The following is a 27,323-nucleotide window of genomic DNA, read 5'->3' on the forward strand; positions in this document are numbered from 1 at the left end:
CTGACAAATTTACTCGATAAAATATTTGTTACAATTATTTTCACATTATCTTTACTTTTTATTTACATTATGAAAACAACTGAAAAACGGTAAATCTGTTCACGTTTTCACGCTTCGTGTTCACGTTTTACGTTACACGTTCACGTTCTCGTTCTCGTTCTCGTTCTCGTTCTCGATCTCGTTCTCGTTCTCGTTCTCGTTCACGTTCACGTTTCAAAATTTTCCTAAATAAATGGCGAACGTAACTTCAGAAGAAGCAAAAAAACTTGATCAAATAGAAAAGAAATTAATCAAAGAATTTAAAGAACAGATTCGAATTGATGAAAAAGAACAAGAATTTATTCAAAAAATTAATCAACCTGTAACTTCTGCAATAAAAAATGTTGAGGGCAAAATTGAAAATGTTTTAAGCGATAATCAAAATTTAATGAATTTGGTTCCAGTTGTACGACAGTTTGCCGATATTTCGATACCAGAATCTGAGTTTGAATTGCCAAAATTACCATCTTCAACACCATTTAGACCTCGAATCATTGAAGACTCTACCATAGTTGAACCAATAAGTCCTGGAACAACGGATATAATAATTGGTGAAATTGGTAAAAAATTTCTTCCTAGAGCAAAGGATGATAAATTTGGTTTGTATTGGGACAGAAAAAAGAGAAGTTTTATGATTGGAAATTTGCCCGTGAATTTTGAACATAATGATATCATTATTAATGAAAAAACATATGAAGGAACTCAAGGTTTATGGAGATTATTAACAGACTATGACGCTCCAAAAGATAATTTATATTCTGAAGAAGATTTGAAAAAGTATACTGAAATTTTATGGAAATCTGATTCAATTTACAAAAATAATGATCCATCAACTAAGAAACCAAAGTCAAGTAAAGGTAAAAAATATCTCAATTTGATTAAACCAATTTGGGAAAAACGAATCGAAGGATCAGGTGTAAGAAAATACAGTGATAATAAGATTGAGTACAGATATATCAACGATTTGACAAAACTCGATGGAATTATTAATTATATTTATGCTCAAGAGAAGGCTGGAAATAACAATTTTTTGAATGAAAAGAAAGCAATTAAAGATTTTATTTCGAACAAACTTGACGAAATGATTGAAAAACCTGATGGAATTAAATATTTAAAACGAATTTTGCCGGCAATAAGTTCATCTATGATTGAGGGTAGTGGACTTTTGAATGATTTTATCAACAATTTACCTTTTGAATTACACGTACCAACTTATCAGTATCTGGGGCCTGGCACAAAACTCGAAAAAAGACTAAAAAGAGGAGATCCTGGTGTGAATAAATTAGATCAAGCTGCTATGGAACACGATATTTTTTTATGCAAAACATAGAGACACAAATTCCAGACATATAGCAGATAAAGTTTTGCAAGATAAGGCAATGGATAGATTTTTATCAAAAGATGCTAGTTTAGGTGAAAGATTTGTTGCGCTTCCAACAGCTGGAGCAATGTTTTTGAAGAGAAAACTAGGAATGGGAATCGAAGAGAACTTGAAATTTTAACTATATAAATGGAGGTGAACGTAAATTTCAGCAAAAATCAGAAAGAAAAAATAAAATCCGCTTTTAAGAAAAAAATACCCGTTAGTATTCAATTTAAAATAGATCAACTAAAAAATGGCGAAGATAAGATATTTTTAACAAATAGACAATACAATAAACTCGAAAAACATAAGAAAAACAATAAAGGAACCAGAATAGAATTTTCTTATAATCAGTTGAAAGAACTTAAAAATGGTGGACTTTTGAAAGATTTATTAGATTTTGGAGAAAATATTCCAGTTGTTAAAAATGTTGTTCCTTATGTTCGTAAAGCTGCTCCAATCGTTAAAAAGGATGTGATTCCTATTGTTCGAAACATTTTAAATTGGTTAGATAAAGAGTTGGAAGATGTTACAGGATCTGGATTAGATGAAAAAACTTTGAATTACGTGAAATCAAACATTGAAAAAAAAATTTAAACCTTTAACATTCGGGGAATTGGAAGAAATCTGCAAAAATATTAAACATTTTAGAGGAATCTTCATGAGAGATACATTACCTGAAAAAGTTAAGAAATTTGAATGTGGAATTGTGAATTTAGACTCGATTATGGGAAGTGGAACGCATTGGATTTGTTATTATAAAAATGATAAGAATGCATGTTATTTTGATTCGTATGGAAGAATTGAGGACAAACCACCTATAGAATTGATTAAATATATTTGAAAAAATCAAGCGTCTACTACAATGATTCTCAGATTCAAGACTATAAAGATCCCCCAATTTGTGGTCATTTATGTGTTTTTGTGTTGAATGAACTGAGTGATGGTAAAGATTTTAAAGAAGTTGTTAACAAATTATTACTTAATAAATATGGATTCACAAAATATTTTTGACGTATTTGGAACACAAATTATTCAAAATGTAGATAATAGTTTGAATTTTGATAGTTTGAGAAATGAGTTTGATAACAAGTTAGAAAATTTATTACAAAACCTTCCAGATTCAGATATGTTTGCTGTCGAGATTGAAGATTTTAAAGCAGGATATGATAACAAACTTGCAAATTTCATGAGTTCAAATGAAGTTGCTGATAAAATAAAAACATTGGAAAAAGAAGTTGATGATGGTGTAAAAAAATTATTTACCAATTTAATGTCTCATATCGAAAAAGCTGATAAAATTACTGAAGCGATCAAAGTTGAAAAGAATTATGTTAGTTTGGCTAATAAGAAAAGAATTGTCGGTGTTCGACCTGGTATTGACAAACATGATGTTGTTGTTAAAGAACAAATTTTAAAACCTCTAAAATTATCAGAAAACATCGATATTGTTGATTTACATGATCCGAATGTTAAAAATGCCTTAGATTTTAAAGGAAAAAGAATTAGCAGTGTTAGTAAAGGAATTAATCCTTTTGATGTTGTTGTAATGATTCAATTAGAAGATCCTATTAAAATGTTTAATGAACTAAAACAAAATTATGAGAATCATAAACAGCATGTTAAAGATTGTACAACAGAAGTCTATGAAAAGTTAGAAGCCAGAAATAGAAGATCAGTAGACGATGTTGGTGAAATTAATGAAAAACTTACTAATTTTAAAGATTCTTTTGATAAGTTTAGTTTAGATGCTACGAAAACTTTTGAGAATATTGGTCATAAATTTGTTGAATACAATGATTCTTATGCTGTCAAATTTCAAAAATTAGAAGAAAAAATTAATAAGTTCGAGGAAGATTTGGAAGATATAGGTCTTCATGTAGGATTTTATGGATGATAAAATTTCCTTATATAAATGGCGCTCATATACTGTGTGAGGTGTAAAGAAAAAACTGCAACAAATGATATAAAATATTACGCAAATATCAATGGAGTTAAAAGAATTTCTGGAAAATGTGCTGAATGTAACGCAAAAAAGAGCCAATTTATAAAAACTTGAAATTTTTTCTTAATAAATAGAGATGGCGGGACATTAAAGTGCTTTCGATCTTTTTATAATGCAACACGAAAGAGATTTGAAAAAAGAACATTGGGATGATATTTCTCAAAAATATGAATTATCCGAAGATATGATGAGATTATACGTAAACAAATTGAATTGGTATAACATTGCTAAATATCAAACTTTATCATCAGAGTTCATTCAAGAAAATATACATTATCAATTAAAAGATCATATGTCTGTTCTTTGCCTCTATCAACACTTGAGTATAAAATTTTTGGATGAAAATAAAGATACAGTTGATTGGAACAATATTATAGATAGCGGTTACTATCCTGTGCAAATTTTATTGAAATATGTGACCGAGATCGCAAAATTTAAGGAAGAGAATCCCGAATATGACGAAGTAGATCATTAAAAATGACTAAAATTTATATCTTTTCTTATAAAAACGTACATTAGATCGATGAAAAAATGATATCTTTCTTATACATGATGTTTAAAATTTCTAAATTTTCTCTTATTAAATGGCGGACTACAGAAAATATGCTAGTGATATTGAAAGGGCGGAGTTTAAAAATTTCTATCCAATTAGTAAACAACATTTGAATGAACCGAATAAAAGAACTGAGTTTAATATTGATTTTGGAGATAACTTTTGCTCGTCTAACTTCCAGTTTTATATTTCTGGAACTTTAACAAAACAAGATGGTCAAGCATATCTTGGAACTGATAATGTTAGATTAATCGATAATTTTATACCGTTTTTATTTTCTAAGATTGAAGTAAGAAAACACAATAAATTGATAGAAGAAGTCGAAAACTGTGGCCAATTAAGCACTATTAAAGGAACCATTTGTTATTCCAAAAGTGATGTATTTTCAAACAGTTTTGAATCAACTTTTAAATTTGGACAATTTGAAGCGGTCGGTGATTTAGCACATTTCGGCTTAGGATTCTTTGAAAATGTAAATTTTCCAATCTATAAAGGTGGATTTTACATTAGTTTCATAAGAGCTGAAGACGATGATGTGATTCTGAAGACTGCAACTGGAAATGTTATGCCTGTTGATGGCAAAATTACAATTAACGAGTTTTTCATTAGAGTTCCGATGATTTATTACAAAACCACGAGTAAAATTCAGTTGATTGATGAAATTACAAAATCTCAAAACATTATGTTTAATTTTCTAGATTGGCAATGTATTGAGCAAAAAGGTATTTCCGGAACAACTTATTCGTTCGATATCACAAATATTTATAGAAATATCTTCAATCCTAAGTTTGTTATTATAGGTTTTCAAACAGATAGACAGAATAATCAAGAGAAAAATCCTTCAAAGTTTGATAGTTTGAATGTAAAAAATATCAGAGTAAAATTGAACGGTTCTTATTATCCAGATGAATTACAAAATTTAAACATTTCAGGAGGTCTTTTCAGAATCATGTATCAGATGTATCAAGATTTTAAGAAAGTTTACTACAAAAATATGGAAATGTATTATAATCCTAAAGAATTTTTAGCGAATAGACCTATTTATGTCATTGATACAACAAAGAGTTTGACAAATATTTCTGCTTCAAAGAACGATATAATTATCAATATGGATTTTCAAAATGCTGTTACAAACGCGATTTGTTATGTGGTTGTGGTTTCTGAGAAATTTTTAGCCTATGATGTGATTAAGAACGATATTAGAGAAATTCAGTAGTTAATGATGTTCATATTGTTCTCTTTCATTCCTTCTAAAACTTCAAAAATATACTCTTTCGCTGATGAAAAATCACGATTTCTTCCGGAATAATCTTTGTAATCATAGACAAAATATCCTAAATAGTTAAATAATAAAATAAAATCATTTCTTTTTATCTCGGTAGTTGAAATATAAACATAAACATTTGCGCTGAAAAATTTATATCTCGGCAGAGTTAGTTCCATACCTTCCATTTATTCTTTTTGTAAAAATGGAAGAGTATAATGCCAACTGTTACAAGTGTTCTAATAGAGGAGAAATTATCGATAAAAGATTAGTTTGTAGAGGTTGTAATTTAATTTTGTACGAAAGACCTAAACCTAAGAAATTTCGAAATAAACTAACACATTTGAATAATCTGCTTACAAAATTGCAATATGGAGGTAAAAAACAAACACAATTTGTTACAGAATTTAGAAAACAGAATAAAAATTTTTACTTATCTCTTGGAACCGTTGAAAAAATTATTTTCCTTTTCAAAGAATACATTAGGTTTGTAGGTTTAAATACACGCGTTTATTATGAGAAGATTTTACCTATAATCTTTCACTATTTGGACATTGAATTTGACTACGATTTTAAACCTGAAATCTTTGATGATTTTATAGTACATTTGGAGAAAGTAAATGAAGAACCTCGTGAAAAGAATGCGGTTTTACTCACATTCTCCCCGACTTCTCGAGTGATTATTAGCAAATTTCATTTTTTCCGTTTATAGATTTTTCATTAAGATTTCTGGATTTTTTCATTAAAACAGCTTATAAATGTAGAAGCCTACAATGAACAGTAAAACAGCTATAGATTCGGTTATTTTACATTCGTGATTTCCTGTTTGATTTCTCAGATTTGTTTATGGTTCAATGGACAGTATTTTACATTGATTTTCTGTCTGTCCCAAAAGTGTCCTAGAAACCCCATATTCATATCTACTTATATATATATATATATATATATATATATATATATATATATATATATATATATATATATATATATATATATAAATGAATTCAATACTTAAAATACAAAAGAAAAACTTTAAACATATAATAAATATAAGAATATTGAAAATGAATATCAAGAAGCATTCAATTACTCTAACACGCAGATGACCATACTACCACAACAAGCAGCTCCACCCGTCACCCCAACAAGCCCCACAGCAGCAACCCCTAACATCTACCCCGAAGCTAGCACGGTCCTCAATACACCTAATATCATTGGTGAGAGTATTCCAAAGGCAACAAGCTTAAACAGTAAAGGACCTATTAAAAATTGTTGAACGATGAACTAGAATTTATAGTAATGTGGCTCCCCTTCATTAAGTTACCCCATTCTGCCCTCATTTGAAAAGGGGGGTGAAATTTGTTTGCCCTCGAAAAATCCAAAAAAGTAATTTAATAAGTATGGTGAAGGCTGCACATTGATATCTCAATCCGTTTGAAATATATCCAGGCGTATCAGGAGTTAATTTACACCGTTAGATGTAGGGATTGTTTGCCCATATCTTTTGCTAGGATCGTCGTAGAGATGTTTTGTTCATGTCACTTTATTTTTTTTTTAATTTACCTTTCAAATGACATGCTTGTTACAATATAGGAATTGAAATTTGAAAACTTAAAGTCACCCCCCTCTACCCTCCCCCTTAGAAAAGTGGGGGGTTATTTTTCCCTCCAAAAAGTTCAACAAATTATTTTAATAGGTATGGTGAAGAGTTTACATCGATATCTCAATCCATTTGGAATATATCCAGGCGAATCAGGATTTAATTATACTCCATATATATATCATGGAATGTTAATTAGATGGCGATTACACTGGACTTCCCGTCTCGAAACAGTTTATTGAAGGAAAGTATTTGAATGTGAAAGACTAGCTACATTTTTTTGCATTATCTTTCCAAACTGAGTGAATTTTTATGAATATCTCCCTATCAACGACATCAACTCAATGTTATAATGTGGGTATCAAATCAATTTGCATCCAAACATTGAAGAGAGTGAACAGCCAGTTAATATCCAAACAGATACTTCATTAAAGACTGGATTCAGAAGTAACTATTTGCTAGAATTTTGGTGTACTGTTGAAAAACAATACCCAGGTATATACGTACAATTGCGTTGCCTGTGTTGATACCTTTTGCTACTTCCTACCTTTGTGAGGCGGGATTCTCAGCTATAGCAGTCATCAAATCAAGTTTGTGTTACAATTTCGAGTTCAGATTCTGACATATTAATTAAAGAAAAACAATCTCGTCCTTCGCACTAGGCTTATGCTCGATTGGCCTTTTGTGAAACATTAAACAAATATTAGGAACTGTGATGAGTTTGACTATATATGATCTGACTAGCTAACTGTAATTTGTGTGAAGCAATATCGAATAATTAAAGCAATATTTAAAATGTAGGACACTGTAATTTATTTGCCTACTTGCCTACTACTCCAGGTGTAACAGTTTTATAGTAATTGTGATCTTTAAAAATTAGTAATAGTGAATAGTACATAATTTTATGTAATTTACTAAAAATGTGTTTTACTTGATATTTTATACTGGCTAATTTATCAGAATATGCATACAGGCAAATTTCTATTATTTATTATTCATCAACTCTATTGAGGTGGTAGGGCACTGCAGAAAGTTTACAAAGCAAAAAGGAGCCTTGAGTCTAAAAAGATTGTGAAACACTGCTAAAGACTATGACAGTAGTTTATATTTCTAAGGAAAATTCATACACACAGTTAGCTGAAATTAATACAAACCACTGAATAATGAATATTATTATTATGTTATTAAATCTCACACATATATATAACTGTGTCACCATGGCTATGTAAAAAAAATAATTTACAGGAAAGTTTAAATAAGGGACTTCATCTACTTTTCAGTGATTATTAAAAATAGGAATATAGAATTTTAGAATTGTAATAACATTTAAAATATTAAATTTATCAGAACATCAAATAAAACTTCTATACATATTTTATATTTAACAAAATCATTTTAGTTGAACACTAAGCTATTTTTGAAAATTAATTTAACTCTTCATTTAAATAATTTATTCTAAACTTTAAGCATTAATCAATTGGAAATTAATTTGCATTTTTCAAAAGGCCATCACGGAGTAACGGATCCCAAACAGCCAACAGATCTCTACGAGTTATGGATCCCGAAACGGTAACCAATTTTGTTCAATCTGTACACTTATGACTTTCCCTGCTGTATGTAGTATGTATTCTTCATTTATTTGTGGATGATTGTCAGCTGTACTTGTCATATGAGGTGGTGCGAGGCTATTGGTCAAATCAACTTTGACATACTCAGTGTGAGGCTGTGGTCAGTGAGTAATGGCCTTAAGCTCAACCCACCAAGTGCACAGTTCTTCACATGACCCCACACTTTATTGTACAAACCCTCATTGAGAACAATCTACAGATCAGGCTGTGAAGCAGTAGTCTGGCAGTGTGTGACAAAGTGAAAACATTCAATAAAACAACCAAATAACAAATGTAGGCTGCTCATTAAAGTCTTCCCTTAATATATAGTACCTACATCACCATATCTTTCATAAAAATTTCCTAGAATGTGTAAAGTTTTCCCATGGTCCGACATCTCCAAAGAACGCATTAAACATTCTTGGGCTAATTTGTAATCTGCATCTTCCTTTAGCAAACACATTAATCCAAATCCAACTTTTCGCAATGTTTTGGGGCAGTCAGGTTTCATGTTCAATGCTTCCCTGAAATTAAAAAATTATGTTACACTGAGAACAAATGGCAAATTGTATAAGTTAAGTTCTATTTATGCGTTTTGTATGGTATTTTATAGAGAGTTTGGAGTGGTACAAAACAAACATATTAATTAAGGTATGGTAGACGACCATAAATAATAGCACAAATTTAGAGTCATTGCCTATATTTTGTCAAACTACTGTTGGTGTTACACTGCAAAGCTTTGATTAAGTGTGCAGCATGGTGAAAAAGCAATAGATTGAAAGCATTGAAAGTTTGGACTATCCAAAATCAAAATTAGATGTAAAGCTTGTGATAGAGAGCAATGGCTAATAAATATAACTCTGTATCTTTAATCTGAAAACCTGTTTAAATTCCTCAATCTTCTTAACTGTTTGATCAAGACTGTTGCAAAGAGTTACTTCGTTTGCTTAAGAAAACATGGAGAGAACAAGCAATGTACAGTGGTTTGTCAATAAGCTGTCATCTCCTGCATTTTCATTATTCTGTGTTCTATGCAAATAAACTTATATGGACAAGTGTCCGCCTTTTAGAGGCTATGGAAATTGGGAAATTCTGACACCAATACTTCAGAAGCAGAGAGAAAAGAGCTATCAATTAAGTTAAATTTGGCATTTTTCCACGCTCAGAAAATAAAATAATTCCAACAGACAATCATCAACAAATTGTGACAATTGACATAAACAACTTGCAATGAAGAATGTTCATACCGATTTTAAACCACGAATTCAGTCTGTCGAAAACACCATATAGAGGAACTACAAGTTCTTGAACTTGGATATATAACCTAATGTCAAATCTGGCAATTTAAGAGTGATGAGGATTAAAAATGTATGCAAGTTAAAATTTTAAATATTTGTAAATAAATGTTTTTGGCTTATGCAAAGACACTAGGATAATTTTGCCTTATTCCTACATGCAAGTAACATAGTTATTCACGTTTATTAATTTATGAACAGTTTTACAGCATCATAACAACTTGTTAAAACTTAATCTTAAAATATACTAATATAATAATTCTAATTCTACCCTCTCAGAATCATTTTTAGATGTTATGTTCTTAAATATTTTGTGAAGGAGTATCCCCGGATTCTTACCGTACAATTCCATGATACCTCCTTTCCTTGTCCCCCCGAAAGCTCTATTGTATATAGGACTCTCGATAGAACTGTCCTATAGACTGGAAACATGGTATAAGGTTCCTCTTGGTCCAAGGAAGAACCTTATTGATGTTAGGGTCAAAAGGTCAAAGCTCAGTCCATCTTCCCATCTAATTTATGCTAACTCTTAATTGAATGGTTGTATAGACTGGAAACCTGGTATAAGGCTCCTCTTGGTCCAGGAAGAACCTTATTGATGTTAGGGTCCAAAAGTCAAAGCTCAGTCTATCATCCCAAAGGGCAGTCCGTTCGTCTGTCTGCCTGTGTGTCTGTCCGTTTATCCATCTGTGCGATAACTGTAGATTCTAAAGATTTGAAATTTGGTACATATTTCTCTTCATCCAAGGAAGGAATGTATTAAGTTTGGCTTCAAAAGGTCAAACAGCAGTTCATCTGTCTGCCTGTGTGTCTGCTATAACCCTTGATATAAATGCCCTAGAGACTTGAAACTTGGCACATAGTTCAAGAAAGAACCCTGTAGTGATATTACTTACATGTAATATTCTAAGGCCTTATAACCAATTTTTTTGGCAGTCTGGTACTGTACACTAGATTTGTCACTGCCTTGTTTGTCTCTGTAATAGATCTGTAAAGCTCTCTTCTGGTTCTCCTTATAGACCTGAGCCAAGGACACCAGATACTCACTCTTCCTTGACTTTGCAATAGCTTGATCCAATAGATTTATCTCTTCTTTAAAAACTTCTAAATTAGGAATTTCTACTTTCCAGTTTCTTCTACGTTTTGATCCTGAAAATGTTTTCAAACATTAGTTTCCTCCCACAGTAAATTACATATTTATTACATTTGGTTAATGCTTTCTTTTATGATACGAATAAAAAGTTACATTATAATTTTACCATAGAAGGTTATCATTTTTAAATGTTTAATGTATTAGTTACAATAATAATACTACATTACACACACAATAACGAAGATGCTATGTGGTATAGAGAAAGATATACTCGTATTCTGTGTGTGGTCAGTGTCTGAACTTGTAGCGGACTGTTTCCATATATCTGTTCGCCATTATCAGTTGAAAATAACAGAACTTTTATCTTCTATTTTTGTCCTTTTGTTAAAAAGTATTCTTATTAACAGAATATAAAGGTGCCTTTAATTCTACTTGCATTTACTAATATTCAAGAGTATAATGAACATTAGTGGAGTATTTCTACAAGACAATAAATCACTATCATTATTCTATTTACAAAAACTGAGTTTATAGCCAAAGTAAATTAGATAATACTTTTAGAAAATAATATGAAAGAAGACAATGTTAATAACCCAACTTAAAAGAAGAATTGTAAAGCAAATGCCCATGCAAATATTCATTACAAAAATTATGCACATTTTCTACACATATAGATTAGTAGTGATGGAATTAAAATTGTCATTAAAATTCACTGTGGCATGAAACATCTACAAAATAAGTTAAGAAAAGTTAAGAAGTGCGTAATTCTAGTGCACCATTTATGTTCAATATGCGCTGAGTTATATAAGAGTTAATTGAAGACATGTGAAATGGGCCAGGGGTAAAAATCTAAAAGTAAATATAACTAGAGAATATAATTATTTGAATTTCAAAAAGGTAAAACTTCATTAAAATATTAAATCAAAATGTATCCTGTACACTTTGGTAGAAAATAATTATTTTTATAGCATAAACAACAATTTTGGACTAAGTAATGTCTTGAATAGTTTTATTCTAGTTTCATGTACATGTAAAATTAATTTATTTTTTATGTACAATTACTGAGATTGACTTATTTAGTTGATCAAGAAGTGTTTATTTTAACTTGATATATTTTTACTTATTAACTTATGGAAGGAGAAGACAATTTTTTATAATTAATTTTCACTAAAGATGTTTTTTGTTTTATTTATAGTGATTTTCTATGCATTCAAACTGCACATTTGCTGCTCATTAAACGAATTTTAAACTTTGTCAATAATTTTACAATTTCTTACTAAAAATAATTCTTTAACTGTGTGTTTTATATTGGTTACACCATGAAACTCATCTTACAAAACTGTGTGCATTTAACGTTTCTCTGGCTATTTACTTTACTTTTACTGTATATGGTAGTATAGAAATATTTAATTGAATATTAAAACAAACTAAAATAGATATACCATACTTAATAAAAGAATATCCTTCATTTGACACATCAGAAGATTAATTTATGAATTCCATAAACAAGCTGTTGATCCAGAAATCACAACTTCACCTAAGATATCACTATATTCACAGAAAGATCTTATCCACTTGCCTACGATCGCCAAAACTGTGACGAATAATTGGTTAAAATCAATGAAAAAGTTCAACAAAATTCTTATCACCTTACTTCCCGATATTATGCTACATTTGAATTTTCACATTTATAAAAACAAACTAATTATGTGATTTGGCGAAATACCTAGGCTACAGACAATTCAAATTAAATCAATACTTCTGGTTACAGATCGCAGGAACTAAATTAATCTATTGTATTATGAACAAAACCTATACTATCAAATTCGTTTGAATTTGACAATTTCTTTTTTTAACATATGGTTCTTCAATATTGCAAGATATGTTTAAAATTTTTGTCAAACTATTTTATTGACTTTTAAACTATTGATTTATAATTCACAAAATGTTAATAACTGAATGAGTATCGTATATTTAAGAATACTAATTTTATAATGCAGGCCTATATGAATCAACCCCAATAATGATCATTTGTACCATTACCAACTTATGCATACAGTATAAGATTCGATACTTCCTTCCAATTCTAATGATTTTAACTGACAGCAGATTAAGAATAAGCCAGCTGAATAAAATTACTCTACGTTTTGATTATAGAAAATCAACACACATAGATTTCCCATTCCGATCAATTCATTAAATTTTCTATCCTAGAACTTACCCCTCCTTAATTTTGCATATTTTGAAAGCATCAAAATTTTGTTAGTAGTTAATTGTATTTTATATAATTTAGTTCAATACCTATTATTTTGTACTGCCTTTTCTTTGAAAACTGACTTAAATTAAATTACAAAAATTATAATCGGACAGACCTTAAAACCATTCTTATTGACCCTTCGATCATCCCACCATACCTACACAGCATCTAAATGACGGCTCACGCCGCATCCTATTGGATACCACCATCACAGTCCGACTACAAGCAGCTCTTCCTCATCAGCAGTATTTGTGAACTTGTTCCTTTACTAATATTAGTCTTTTATTTATTCTTAAAAATTTAATAATAATTATATTTTTTACATTTTTCAAAATTAATTATTGGTTCTCTTGCCTAAAAGCCCAAAAATCATGATTCTGATATTGAAGTCATGACAAATTTAAATATGTTCTGCAATTATTCATCTCTAAGAGTTATATTAAACTTTATCAATAAAACAAAGATTTTTCAGTTGAATTGTTATTGTACCAGTTTTAATCGAGAATAACTAAAGGATTTCAACAGTTTGTTTAAAATATACTTTTGTTTTTTTTCTTTTTTATTTATAATAACATAAAATATAGAAGGTTACAATATATTTCATCCAAACTGTTACCATACATTAACAACTGATCATCAACTTTGATGTACTTGAAAGGGGTACTACTAAAAATTTCTTTATTTAGCCCGTATTCCCAATATTGTGGTACAGGGATCAATGAAAAATTTCTAAACGTTACTTACAGACTTACAAGTTCTTAAATCTGTTCATGTAATAAAATACTGCACTCATTATTGGTATTTTGTATAAGACACTTAAAAAATATGAAAATGAAAAATACTCATAATACATGACTCCTCACATATTTGTTACCTTTAATGATTAATATTTATTTTTGCATCATTGCAATATTGCTGAATTATAAATTTACGCACAGAAAGATGTTAACATGTAGCATATTTCTTCTTCTTTTACATATTTGTTGCTAAATGACCATGGCTTTAAATCTTGTTTATTCATCATCAGATACTTGGACATATTATTATTTATTTTATGTAGTGACTTTTGGCAAAATTTAAAAGATGAAAGAGTATGTAAAAACAAAAATCAAACACTAACACACATCAACGATCACGCACAAGACAACGCTAATGAGGAATGTTCTGTGCGATCAGTGCCCAAACGTGTAACTGACACCAAAACATGTATGTTTTTTTTTAGTGCATAGAAATTCACTATTGCAGAAGTAAATAACAGCACTATTATCTGCATTCTTTGGCTATGTATTATTCTTACTGAAAGAATAAAAAGACACATTTTATTCTACAAATTTTTGATAATGTTCATGAATATAATGAACATTAATGAAACACGTTTACAGGACAATAAAGTACTATTGCTATTCTATTCACTAAATCCAGTTTTTATTACTAGAACGAATATAATTATATGAAGTATTTTTCAAACTAATGCTAGTAAAAAATGTTATTCTACAATACTTACTTAGTATTTTAGCCAGCATAAGCATCCAATCTTCATTATTAGGCTCTAATTCCAAGACTTTTCTTGCCAACTCTTCTTTAATATCTATTTCATCATAATCTGATAAACAATAAAAGCGACACTTCATTGCAAACACCCCTGCTTGGTCACTGACACCCCTTAGTGTGGTCATTGACTGCGTAAGAGTGATTTTCCATTTATTCTAAAAACAAAAAAATATATTTTAAAACTAGAAATGTTTTTTCTAAATTCAGAGAGATTAGAGATATTTTAACAACATTTTGAAGTCATTGCATTGAAATGTTTTTTTTTTTGTTTCGGTTCTTGCTTACAGTTTACTTTAGTGGAGAAGTCAAGAAGATATTCCAGGATTACCTGATGTATCAATGGAAAGCCAGACAAAATTCCTTAGAATTACTATATACATAACAACTTATCCTGGAACCTTGTCCATATTGACCAACTCTCCAAGAAATTGAACTCGTGCTTATACATCTTAAAAAGGATAATGCAAGTCAGTGACACTGTGACTACAAGAACCACCTACTATGCATAATTCTAGTCCCATCTAAAATACAGTCTAGTAATCTGGGGAGGGTACATAAAATTCAACAGCAGGAAACTTACAAAAAATATTCCTATTACAAAAAAATGCAGTCAGGATAATGTCAAACCTCTGTCCGAGAGAGAGCTGTCGGAGTGCATTCCCTCGCCAAGCGTGTGCGAACAATTATTGGCTTGTATATCAGAGAAGTCATAGTCCACGCTGACAGAAAACAATTACTACAAGGCCATGACATTCACTCATACAATACCTCAAATGCATCAAACTTCCACCTTCCATTACACCGTACTGCACTCATTGAGAAGAAACCTTCTTACACAGGCAGGAAACTTTCTGACCTTCTTCCTGAAGAACTCAAAGAACTACAAGGAAAAAGTCTGAAGTCAGACTTGACTCGATGGCTTACAGAACAGCCATTTTTCTCGCTGGACGAGTTCTTAAACTGGAGGAGTGAAGAAGAAAGTTGACATTAATAATTACTTGATTGTAAAACATACCAATTAGAAGATTTAACTTATATATTTATAAAAGAACTATTTATTTACCAGATGTATCTGTTAACTTTGAAACAAATTGAAAACCTTGACACCATTCTGATCTTTAAGATTACAAATAAAGAATTTTTCCTATTGTCTATGTTAGTAGTATACAAGTGTAATCAATCTTTCTAAACTTAGTATCAATGAGTAATAAATCAGTATAAACTGAGATATGATTGTTGGTGAAACCTATGTATTAAAAGTACATACATACCAAGCAACTGACAAGGAAGGATTGCCTGTCAAGATTGTATATTATGATTGAGACAATACTGTATTAAGACTTGCAAGATAATGGTAGTGGTAAACCAGTTTAATCCTTCTGATCTCGATATGAATGAACCGAAATAGGGTTGATGACGAAGCCTATGTATTAAAAGTACATACATACCAAATGGATGACATAGTGGGGTCTAGATAAAGTTAACAGCTAAGCTCAATCTAGCATTGTGGTGAGATCAGGTGACTAATTTACTTTATTTCTTGTTGTTGGATAGATGGGTTTACATTTTTTTAATACTGTTTGTGAGTGGAGAGATACGGCTGACTTAAAATTATGTGTCCTCCAAGTACAGCCTCCAGGCTACTGAGATTGAGTTGCTAAAAATATTGATTATTCCTGATCCCTTGTAGTCTGGTGAGAAAGGGTTGAAGCATAGTCATTGTATCTTTCTGAAACTGGAGAGAAAAGACTACCAGAAAACTAATGTAATTTTAATACCAAATCCTGGTTATGTGATGAGTTGCTAGAAAAGCTAAAGTAATTTTAATACTGTGTTCTGGCTGGTATTATGACAAGAACTGTAAAGGAAGCAAAGTAGTTCTTGATGCATATGATCTGTTTGAACCAAATCGTTGTAGACATATGCTGCTACATTACTTGGCACAGTTACTATAACCTTCTATCATTAACTGTAAGTCAAACAATGGTTGCACAGCTCATGTTTCTGAGATACTTTTTCAAAAAGTAATTGTTTTATAAAGTTACCTGCTGAGCCACCCCTTCCTCTCCAGTTGCAGCTAGTAGATGTGCCTTGGTAGCATACACAACATGATCTACTGAGATTTTGTAGCTATGGTAGAAGGAGTCAGACTTGGGAGTCTGCATCTCTATTGCATTCTCAATCTTCTTCAAGGAAGCAAACGATTTCTCCATTTCACCCAATACACAATATTCCAATGTTAAAGTTAAATATGCTATAATCCTGTAAAAATAAACTAAATATAAACTACCAAATAATAGTATAATTTGATAAAAGTTAATCCTTTGAAAAGTATGCCAAAGGAATGCCAAACAATTGGGCACATAATTACTATTTTATGCGGTATGAAGGAGCACAACAATTATTTTGGAGAGCCAATGGCTCAGCAGTCTAAGACATCAAACTTTGGGCCTGAGTTAATGTAGGTTAAAATCCTTTTATGAACGTATAACTTTTTATCAGTACCATCGTACTTGTATTGTATTGACTTTCCCGCTTATTTTGTTTAAGAAGATCCTCACACAGGCCAGTTGCCCATGAGGACAGGCACATAAGTCTTAAAAGGGGATCATCGGCCAATACATTGCATGTAAAAATTTCTGTACACGATTACTGTAAACTATGTTTTTACAGTATCCAAAAACTGTTGTTAAAGTTCCACTGCTCCCTGGGCTGTTATAATCAAACAACAGTCCTTTAATGAACATTTATAATAATTTTGGTTCTTACGAGTTTTAAATATCTCAAAATATTTCAAGATAGAGATTATATTAAGATTTGAATACTATAAAGTCACACTGCGAATACAATGCTAAAAATGGTAATTACCTTAAATGCTAGCCAATCCAATCTAAACTTTGTACACAAGTGGTACTTACATGTAGCTTAGATAAGTTTGTTAACCAGTCTTAAGAACCAATTCTAGTAAAACAACCTAGTGTTTATCACTATAAGAGCAATGTTAAACTTTATGCACTTTTACACTTTCATTTTTTATCACAGTGTAGCAGAATATGTCTCATTTTAAAGATATCCAAACTCTTTTTATATTTACTATAAAATGTATACTTTTTTAATATTTAAGCGATGGAGTTCAAAAAAATTTTGTGATATTTTTTCGAAATAACCCATAAAATATTGAAAAAACTAAAAAGTGTTTGAATGCATATTAATATCTTTGAAAAGAGATGTCTTCCATAATTCTATGACTCAAAATAAGGTTGTAAAAGTTTGTAAGGTTTAAGATTGTTCTTATGGGATTAAAATCAAAATGGCCCCCATTACAGCTGACTCTTAACTAACAAAATGTTTTAAAATTGTAACTGTTTGAATTTGTGCAAATTTTGACTTTATCACAATATAGACAGAAGTTTAATATTTTTGAGAAATACTAGGCAATTACAAAAAAATGTTATTTATACACATTTTTCTACATATGTTAAGCTTCAGAGACAATAACCATTCAAAGTTGAAACCTATGATCACATCTCAATTATTGGTCATCTCCTATAACTAATTTCATCAGTTTTGTTAGCCTGTTATATTTTTGGTAATATTCACTTTAGATTTTACTATTTTAAGAAGAGCATAATAAGTTCATTGTAGATTGAAAAATCCCAGTAAATGTTTTAGGAAGCTCATGTATTCTCCATGAGCATTACTTGTGACTTATCTTGTACTTGTCGATTGTACCTTAGTTGTTTACCAGTTTTTGTGTTAAACTGTCTTCTATATTATTGAATCTGTGTGTAACTTCTCATTCTTGTGGGAAAAAACATAACTTATTGGTATCATCTAAAAGGTCTCTATTTCTAGCACTATTTGATATTTCAGCTTCTTAGATTTTTATGCATACAAAGTCTGGCTATGGTTGATTTTTCCTACTGGTGGTTAGTGGAGCCTGCTCAATCTATACTCATTAACACTTTTTCTGGGTACTTTTGTCACCTCTTTCAATCAGGATATCTACATTTATAACTCCCCATAAAAAGTTATTCGGTTTTTGGCAGGTATTATTTTATGCAGTCCAGATGATAAAACATCTATTGCATTTTCTAAGTTGCTACGGGATAGTGATGCACCCAGAAATCTTTTCTGTGGGGTGTCTGAACCACAGAGACTCGGGAATATGGAAACCTCCCCATACTAGCGAGGAGTCCGAAGGGTCCTCCCCGGAAAAGTTTTGAAATACTAGGTCATATAATTGTTAAAAATAGTACTTCTGAACTAATAAAAGAAGGGCAAAGATCAGGTCAAAGTGTATAAAGATTACAGTAAAACCACTCTACTATCAATAACCAGAGGAAGCTTATACAGGGACAATTAAAATCTTCTGTAACAAATACAGTTTATATTAAGTGTATTTAACTAAAACAAAATTTAATCATAACATTAACAAAATATTGAACAAAATAGTTTAGTTTAAATCACAAATCAAGACCAAAGCTAAATATTGATGTCTACTCTCGAATCAGAAAGCACAGATATCTGAATTTGAAAGATGACCACAAACTAACTAAGAGAGCTACAATAATAGGAGTTATATTAAACTTAAGCTTGTTTCTTTCTGCGTTTATACATTTCAAACTGTATACTAACAATAACTTCCAGTTTTTATATTGATAACTACTGAAAAATACCGGATTTTGGTGATTTTCAACCAAACTCCAAGTTTGAAAATTCATAACTCAGAAACTTGTGCTCCGATTAAGATCAAATGTGTATACAAGATAGATTCACATATATTTTAATAATTGTTATTGTGCTAGGTAAATTTAAGAATAGTTTGAACAAAGTTGTTACTAAATTAACATCTTAACGTGTATTCTTGACCTGTAGTCCACAAAATCAGGCATTGGTCAAATTATGGTGATTGGTCATTATCTTGTAAAAGTATAATATTGTAAATCACTAATTAAATGATGTAGTTTCGACATCAGACCCACCTTGGCTACAAACAATTGATGAGACAATGAGAACACCACTTCTTCTTGATTACATGTGTTTATAGTCAAGGTGTCTCTAATGTCAAAACGATGTAGAGAGTTCGTTTTGAGCTTCTTCGTCACCAACTGTTTTGGATTTCTTCAGATGGATGTTGATTCCAGATTCCACGAGTCAAATCTTTCACAGTGTTCGACTTTAGATGCTGTACTAAGTGGAAAGTGAACTGGAGCTGAACTTAACATTCTAATTGGTTGTTTTCAAGATATTTGTAGAATTGAATGACATAGCTTACTCAAAAATCTTTGTAAAAATGGAAGAAGAGAGACTGGTCTACAACTAGAAGATTTTTAGTTAATTAGTCTACCACTATTTACAGTATACTCATCTCTTATACTGTGTAAGGTACCTATTAATATTTAAGTATTGATGAATAAGTACATCAAGAGTTATATAGATTGACAAAAACACATTTTATGAGAAATAAATATACCAATCTTACCATGTTAATGATAAATTAGATTCTTCTGACACCATTTCATTGATTATTTCTATACACCATTTTATGACTTGCTCAGATCCATGAACTCTCTTCCCTTGGGAGCACCACAAAAAAGGGTATTCACAATCCTTCAACCAGCCTGGAATATCTATGGTAGTTTTATCTTTTAACTGTAGTTGGTAATAACGTTCACTTATTGTTGCATGCGACAACTTATTTACCATAGCGTGCAGTATGTCACTGATATATTTTTCTTTAGAAATCTCACTATTGTCTGATATATGGGACATTACAGTCCCTTTAGAAGATACTGAAAAATAAAATTATCATTAGTTTCACTTCAGTTTATCACATCCATAATTTAAGTGTAAAAATGAATTTGATTAACACTTATGTTATATCAATAGGTAGAAAATCTATTGTCTGCAAATAATGCGGATACAGGAAGCCACACAAACGATTCTGTGGTTAAAGAGCATTCACAGAGTACTGTTCAATGCATTGTGGTTGTCTTCTTCTCTCTCTTCACCCTATAGGGGAGGTGATAGAGAGCCGGCGGCGGCTGCAGGATGCCTATATTTTGCAGTGTTGGTCCTCCTGAGCTACAGGCTTACTACAGTCTTCTAAGGGGCCGTCACTGTAATCTTATCTCTGAAAGTAAATCCACACAGGCTTTGCAATTTATTTCTAATAGTAGTAACCCTATTAAGGCAACTTGGGAAGTCATTAATAGCTGCAAACCTAAAAGACGTTTTCAAAAGCAGTGTGTAAACTGGAAATTGAGAAAGAGATAATTACCGATTCTTTCCCGATTGCGTCATCTCTTAATGCTACTATCATCAATGTAGCCGATAGATTGGCTCGTTCACTACTCCACTAAGCGTTCGCAACATCAAATCTCTGTCATTTTAAATACCTGCAAATCTTTCTTTAGTAAAAATGTAACCTACAATTAAATAACACAAGCATTTATTTCATTAAAAAATAGCAAATTAAATGATATTATCAGATTTTCAAGTTTTCTTCTAAAAGAGTTTGTTTTTTAGCTCTCTACTATTCTTACTTATCTTTTTAATGCTTCTTTAAGTGAAACAATATTTCCATCTGAGCTAAATGTAACCAAAATTATACCTTTACCAAAGAGTCCGAAAAAGTTGGATTCTGATTCCTTTAGACCAATAGCCATAATCCCAATATTTGCAAATATATTTAAAAAAACATGCATCAAAAAATTTATGATTTCCTGGATATGAATAAAATTCTAACCCAAAGTCAATATAGCTGCTTTAAACCAGGATCAAACACTGAACTTGCCATAGCTAACTCTATAAAATGAATTATATCATCTCTTGATTTAGAGAGCACGCCCTTGGTCTTTTATGTGACCTTAGCAGAGCCTTTTATGTTGTAGATCATGATATACTTCTTGATGAACTTGAAAGATATGGATTTCGAGGATTGGTACTTGAGTGGTTTAAAACTTACTTGTTGGGGTGCGTTCAATGTGTTGAAATCTGCAATAATCTCTTCTTTTCCTCGTATACATTAATGATCTTCCAAAACACATTGAAAGTCATTTCAACAGAACTATAAAATCTGCTGTCATTCTTTTCGTGGATGACATTAGAGTTATTCTAAATAACTGTCACTGTAGTACCCTGTTAGAACATTATACAGCCATATCATCTTTGATTTCTGACTGGTTCTGCACCAATACCCTGTTCTTAAATGGATATTGTGGAATTTTATTCCCAAACCTCCCAAAATGTTCCTAATATTTATACAATTTGGTGGCAATCCAATAAGTAGCAATTTTTCTGCAAGTTTCTTAGGGGTCCATTTTGATTTTAACATGAAATGGAATACCCATATAAACATATTATTGAAGCAGCTAAATTCAGCTACATTCACCCTGAGGTGACTTTCTACATTTGCCTCCGAACAAGTTCTTAAACTGGGTTACTTAGGCTTATTTCAGTCAAAGTTGAGGTACAGAATAATATTTCAGGGATTTTCTAGTGTCATCAACTTCAAAAGAGAGCGTTCAGGGTCGTCTGGGAAATGAGATCAGATGAGAACCGTTGAGAGCGTTTCCGATTCAGCAGGATCCTAGCTTTGGCCTCTTTTCATTTTTCATTCGACAATGTTTGTTTTTCAAAATAAAAATCTTTTTCCACATTTAAATCATGATCATAACACAAGGCACAGAAATTACCTAATTTCAGACTGTTTCAGACTCACCCTTTTCACAAACTGTTATTATTATTATTATTACTATAGCGAACATGTATTATAAAATCACGTGATTTAGTTTAGTAAAAGAACATCGCTAGGTAAGAAAATTTTTTTATTTTGATCCCAAACTCTACAGTTTACATAAAAATGTAATAAAAATTCAAACAAATGTAAACAGTTTCAAAAATTAGTTAAAGGCTTACTTGATCGGGAAGGCTTTTACAAAATGAAAGGAAAATTATTATTTTTACATAATTTGGTTTAAATGATCAATCTAACAATATTATTTTAAAAGAAAATATATTGAATAAAAATAATTGCAAAATTTTAGTTGATGCTGCCAAACTGAATGAATATTAATCTTAAATATACAGAGAAAAGTAATAATAAGTGCAAGGCAGCATGGGAAATCATAACAAATATTGTGGCTCTGCAAAACAGCAAAACTTAAAATTCATCCCAATACTTTTAATCAATATTTCATCATAATTCAAAGAATTCATATACATCCTGTAAAATTTACGTAGAGAATTGAAACTCCTGATGATATGACAAGAGCTATTAAAAATATGAATCAATCTGACAGTTTAGATATTTACGATATGTCCAACAGTTTGTTGAAATAAATAGTTTTAAGTTTGAATTATCCTCTTTTGATTTATATCAATAGGATTCTGAATGAAGGGGTTATTTGACCAACTTAAAATACCACGGGTTTGCCCAATTTATAAAAAGGTTCAAAAGATTCAGCCTAGTAGTTCCGTCCTGTCTTCATTATACCAGTTTTATCGAAAGTAACTGAAATAATAGTTTATGAAGAAGTAAATACTTTTTTGAAAAATCTGTTTAATGTATTACAATTTGTTTTTAGAAAAGGGAGATCAACAACAGATGCTCTGGACAACTTGTTGAGACAAATTTATCTATCCTTTGAAAATAAAACCTATGCTCAAGTCACTTTATGTGATCGTCAAAAGGCGTTTGACTGTGTCAGCCGTCCTGATCTTTTAATGGAAGATTATTGATGGATTGTTATGTTGTTATGGATTGTAAGAGTGCTCAAAAAGTTTCTTTTTGTCTTATTTAAAAAATCGTAAACAGTCAGTTACTTTTAATAAACAGTTTTCGTCAGAAGTTCATGTCGAATGGGATGTCCAACAAGGGTCAGTTTTACGTCCTTTTCTTTTCTTAATCTATATTAATGATTTACCCTTTCCTGTAAAATGTAAAATAATACTCTACGAAGATGATACCACTTTTTTTAATACAAATTATAAGCTTCACAAACTGGAAAGATTGGCTCATGAGACTATGCAGGATGTAAGTCTGCGACAGCATCAGATTTCAGATGCTGCATGTAAGAGGAAGGTGAACTGGAGCTAAACTCAACATTCAAATTGAATCAACCTTCCCACCATAACTGCGTTATGAGTAAAATACTGTTATTATTATTATTACTATAGCAAACATGTATTATAAAATCATGCGATTTAGTTTAGTAAAAGAACATCACTAGGTAAGTGTAGACTTGGCATTCATCAAACGTTAAACAACATACTTCTGTTTAGCAATGTTGGGTTTTGTTGCATCAACAAGTATGTATAACCCTTATATCTATTAGTAAATACAATAGCTGAAACTTTTAGTTGAGTGCTAGAATATTTTATTCCTTAATTGTGTGATCTGTAATCTAATGGTTTAATCTACTACTAACACCTAGTTAGAATTTAACTACAATTTAAACTGTAAACCAACAAAAGATTGTTACATTTGAATACCAAGATAATTGGATTGTAGATTTATGATCGGCCTTCCAGGTCACGTTTAAGGTATACAAATTCAAAATTCAGAGTGTTAATCACCTTAAAATGCAGTTCTTTCTACAAATTATTAAAAAATAAAAAGTAATACAGCATCACACTTATCGCACTGCCTGTAAAAAGTAATTTAATCACCTTACATAAATTACTTACAAACTGTTTCAACAGTACCGATCAAAAGAAGATATAATAATGTTCATGAAAACAAAAATATAATATATTCCAGCAAGCATAGAGTATAATAGTGATGAATTAAAGCGGAAGGATAACGATGTTCCAGGCAGCCACTAGGGATTCTTGCTTGTGCTATAGTAGGAGGGAGTAGCGAGGCACCCACCGGACCTCGGCACTCTCATCCCACAAGCAATCTATATTGTTTATATATCAATGGGCTATCCTGATATTTTGGGACCTTTGTGGCATTTATACTGCATGATACAGGAACATTCGTTAATACTATTGTCTATATCGTACTTACAGGATAGAGCAAACCTCCAAGACTGACTATTCCGATACTTGGGCACCTTTGTGGCATGTAAACTACATGATACAGGAACATTCATTAATACTATTGTCTAAATCGTACTTACAGGATAGAGCAAACCTCCAAGACTGGCTATTCCGATACATGGGCGCCTTTGTGGCATGTATACTACATGATACAGGAACATTCGTTAATACTATTGTCTAAATCGTACTTACAGGATAGAGCAAACCTCCAAGACTGACTATTCCGATACATGGGCGCCTTTGTGGCATGTATACTACATGATACAGGAACATTCATTAATACTATTGTCTAAATCGTACTTACAGGATAGAGCAAACCTCCAAGACTTACTATTCCGATACATGGGCGCCTTTGTGGCATGTATACTACATGATACAGGAACATTCGTTAATACTATTGTCTATCTATATCGTACTTACAGGATAGAGCAAACCTCCAAGACTGACTATTCCGATACATGGGCGCCTTTGTGGCATGTATACTACATGATACAGGAACATTCATTAATACTATTGTCTAAATCGTACTTACAGGATAGAGTAAACTTCTAAGACCGGCTATCCTGATACTAGGTCACCTTTGTGGCATGTAAACCACTTGATGCTATAAAACCACACAGTACCTATGTCCATAATTCAAAGGTCACATTTAGTTTATTGTATTGAACATCGTATTGTTGATTCTTCACTGGTATTGAACAACATATCTTGTGCCACATTTAATTCAGCCAACACCAGAAAAAGATGCTACCATCATGTGTGTAATATATTGTATTCTGTTGAGAAGTATTTGATCTGAACATGGATGCATTGAACTGATCTGGGACTTCAAGTGGCACATGGTTCGCCCAGGCATGTTGAGGCTGTTGTACTGTGAGGCTCCAATTATCTTAGTGTCTGGTTTCAAAATCACTATTTTCTCCCTCTAAAAGTCCCTGAATGGTTGCCTAGATCCAACTTAATATCCTAACTTTAAATAGAAAATACACAAGTGTTTTGCTAGAAATTTTAAGATAAACAGTCTGATTACATTAAAAAATTATAAGGTTTATGAGATTTATAGAATTTAGATCATTATAAAACATAATTGTTCTTTTAAATCATCTATTTTCAAAAAATCTTTCAGTCAAAGAATTTGCTAATGTTACTTTTATGAGTAGAAAACTATGATGAAGATGGGAAAATATAAATGAGATTGCAACATTTTAAGTGCTGCTATGATTTTAAAGAAGGTTTTCGCTATCCAATGCATTGTCCCTAATTCTAATATCTTTGGTCCCAACTAAACAATAAGGATCAGCAGTATACTAACTAATCAAGTTAGATGTAAACTGTATCTGCACATATCAATCTTCAAAAACTACTCTTAATGTGTAAAATGGGTTCTTACCTGAATTGCTCATGAGAAGCACATAAATAAAGAGTAATAATGTACTGTATGATTTACTTGGTACTGTACACTAGTGATGAGTAAATCTAAATGCAGGCTACTGTAGGTGAATGCTGACTATGTGTAGCTGAAGGTGACCTCGGGTTAAACTGCTGATCTAGTGAAGATTATTTGTCTGCCTGTTATATTTAAATCTGTCTCTTAGAATTGTATAGATTATAACAATAAAATTAGTTCTAGAGTAACTAATTAAAAAAAATTAATATTGAAAAATTTAAAAACAAGAGTAAGATTTACTATAAAATTATATAGCACAAAACAAACTGCTACCTGCTGGTAAAAGTATATTTTTGCTTTTACTGTTGAAAAAAATTTTCCTTTTATTGTTGACCTAGAAAATGAGATTTACAAAACAAGAAGTTCAAATCCTGACTGCAAAAGACTTTGCCTGAAGCACATGAATCACTCTCTCCTAATTGGTCTGTCCTAGACCATCATCCCAAAATAGAGAAAATACAAAATAAATGAAGAGGGTTTAAGGGTGTAAATACTTATTAGGAAATAATGAGTTGGATTTAGAAACCTTTCACTGTAGCTGTTGAAGTAAGGTTACCTTCTATGAACATAATAACTTCAAACAGGACATCCATATAAGAATAAGAATAAGAATAAGAAATATTTATTCCATTTGAAAATAAATTCAGATATAAATCATAATTATTAAAAACTCGGAATTCTAGCCATCTAGACAGGTGGCGATGGCTAGCACAGTTTATCAAACAACTAAATTGGCATACAACAGTCTATATTTGACACTTAAACTGGCGGTCCACTGCAGCGCCTACTATATACACACAAAGTATTTACACAAAACTATTAAGTCAAAACTAAGAATTATAGATTATTTCTTGTTAAAATTAATACCCCAGTAAGTACATATTTTCAAATTTTTACGAAACAGAAATAAAATATTATATATTCTAAACTTAATGCTACCATTTTCAATGTTTCATCCACAACATACACATTTAATGGAAATTAAAATTACTCCCAAGATGAAGTATTACATCATTGTATAATACAATTTTAAATTTACATCGAGTTTATAATATATCACTGAATGATGCCTGTTAATTCAGTAATTTCATCCTTTTCCAGCAACCAAATTCTAATTTTTTTTTAAAATAAATGTTTTTTTACAAATAATTTTTGATTTGGTTTGGTAGCAGGTTAAACAATTTTGGACCTAAAAATAC

General features: G+C 31.0%; 1 protein-coding gene across 1 annotated transcript in view; it reads right to left on the reverse strand.

The window, feature by feature from the left end:
• Positions 1-26,158, reverse strand: part of LOC124359677 — a 41,465-nt gene extending 15,307 nt beyond the window's left edge. The window contains exons 1-6 of the mRNA XM_046812618.1: positions 26,068-26,158; positions 20,113-20,422; positions 16,673-16,889; positions 14,581-14,782; positions 10,623-10,875; positions 8,769-8,955 (exon numbers count right to left, since the gene is read on the reverse strand). Of these exons, the coding sequence (XP_046668574.1) occupies positions 8,769-8,955; positions 10,623-10,875; positions 14,581-14,782; positions 16,673-16,889; positions 20,113-20,422; positions 26,068-26,080 (1,182 nt within the window). The 5' untranslated portion in view covers positions 26,081-26,158. The remainder of the gene's footprint in view (positions 1-8,768; positions 8,956-10,622; positions 10,876-14,580; positions 14,783-16,672; positions 16,890-20,112; positions 20,423-26,067) is intronic.
• Positions 26,159-27,323: the final 1,165 nt, after the last annotated feature.

This window comes from Homalodisca vitripennis, chromosome 4, assembly GCF_021130785.1.
Source record: "Homalodisca vitripennis isolate AUS2020 chromosome 4, UT_GWSS_2.1, whole genome shotgun sequence".
Taxonomy (NCBI): Eukaryota; Metazoa; Arthropoda; class Insecta; order Hemiptera; family Cicadellidae; genus Homalodisca; species Homalodisca vitripennis.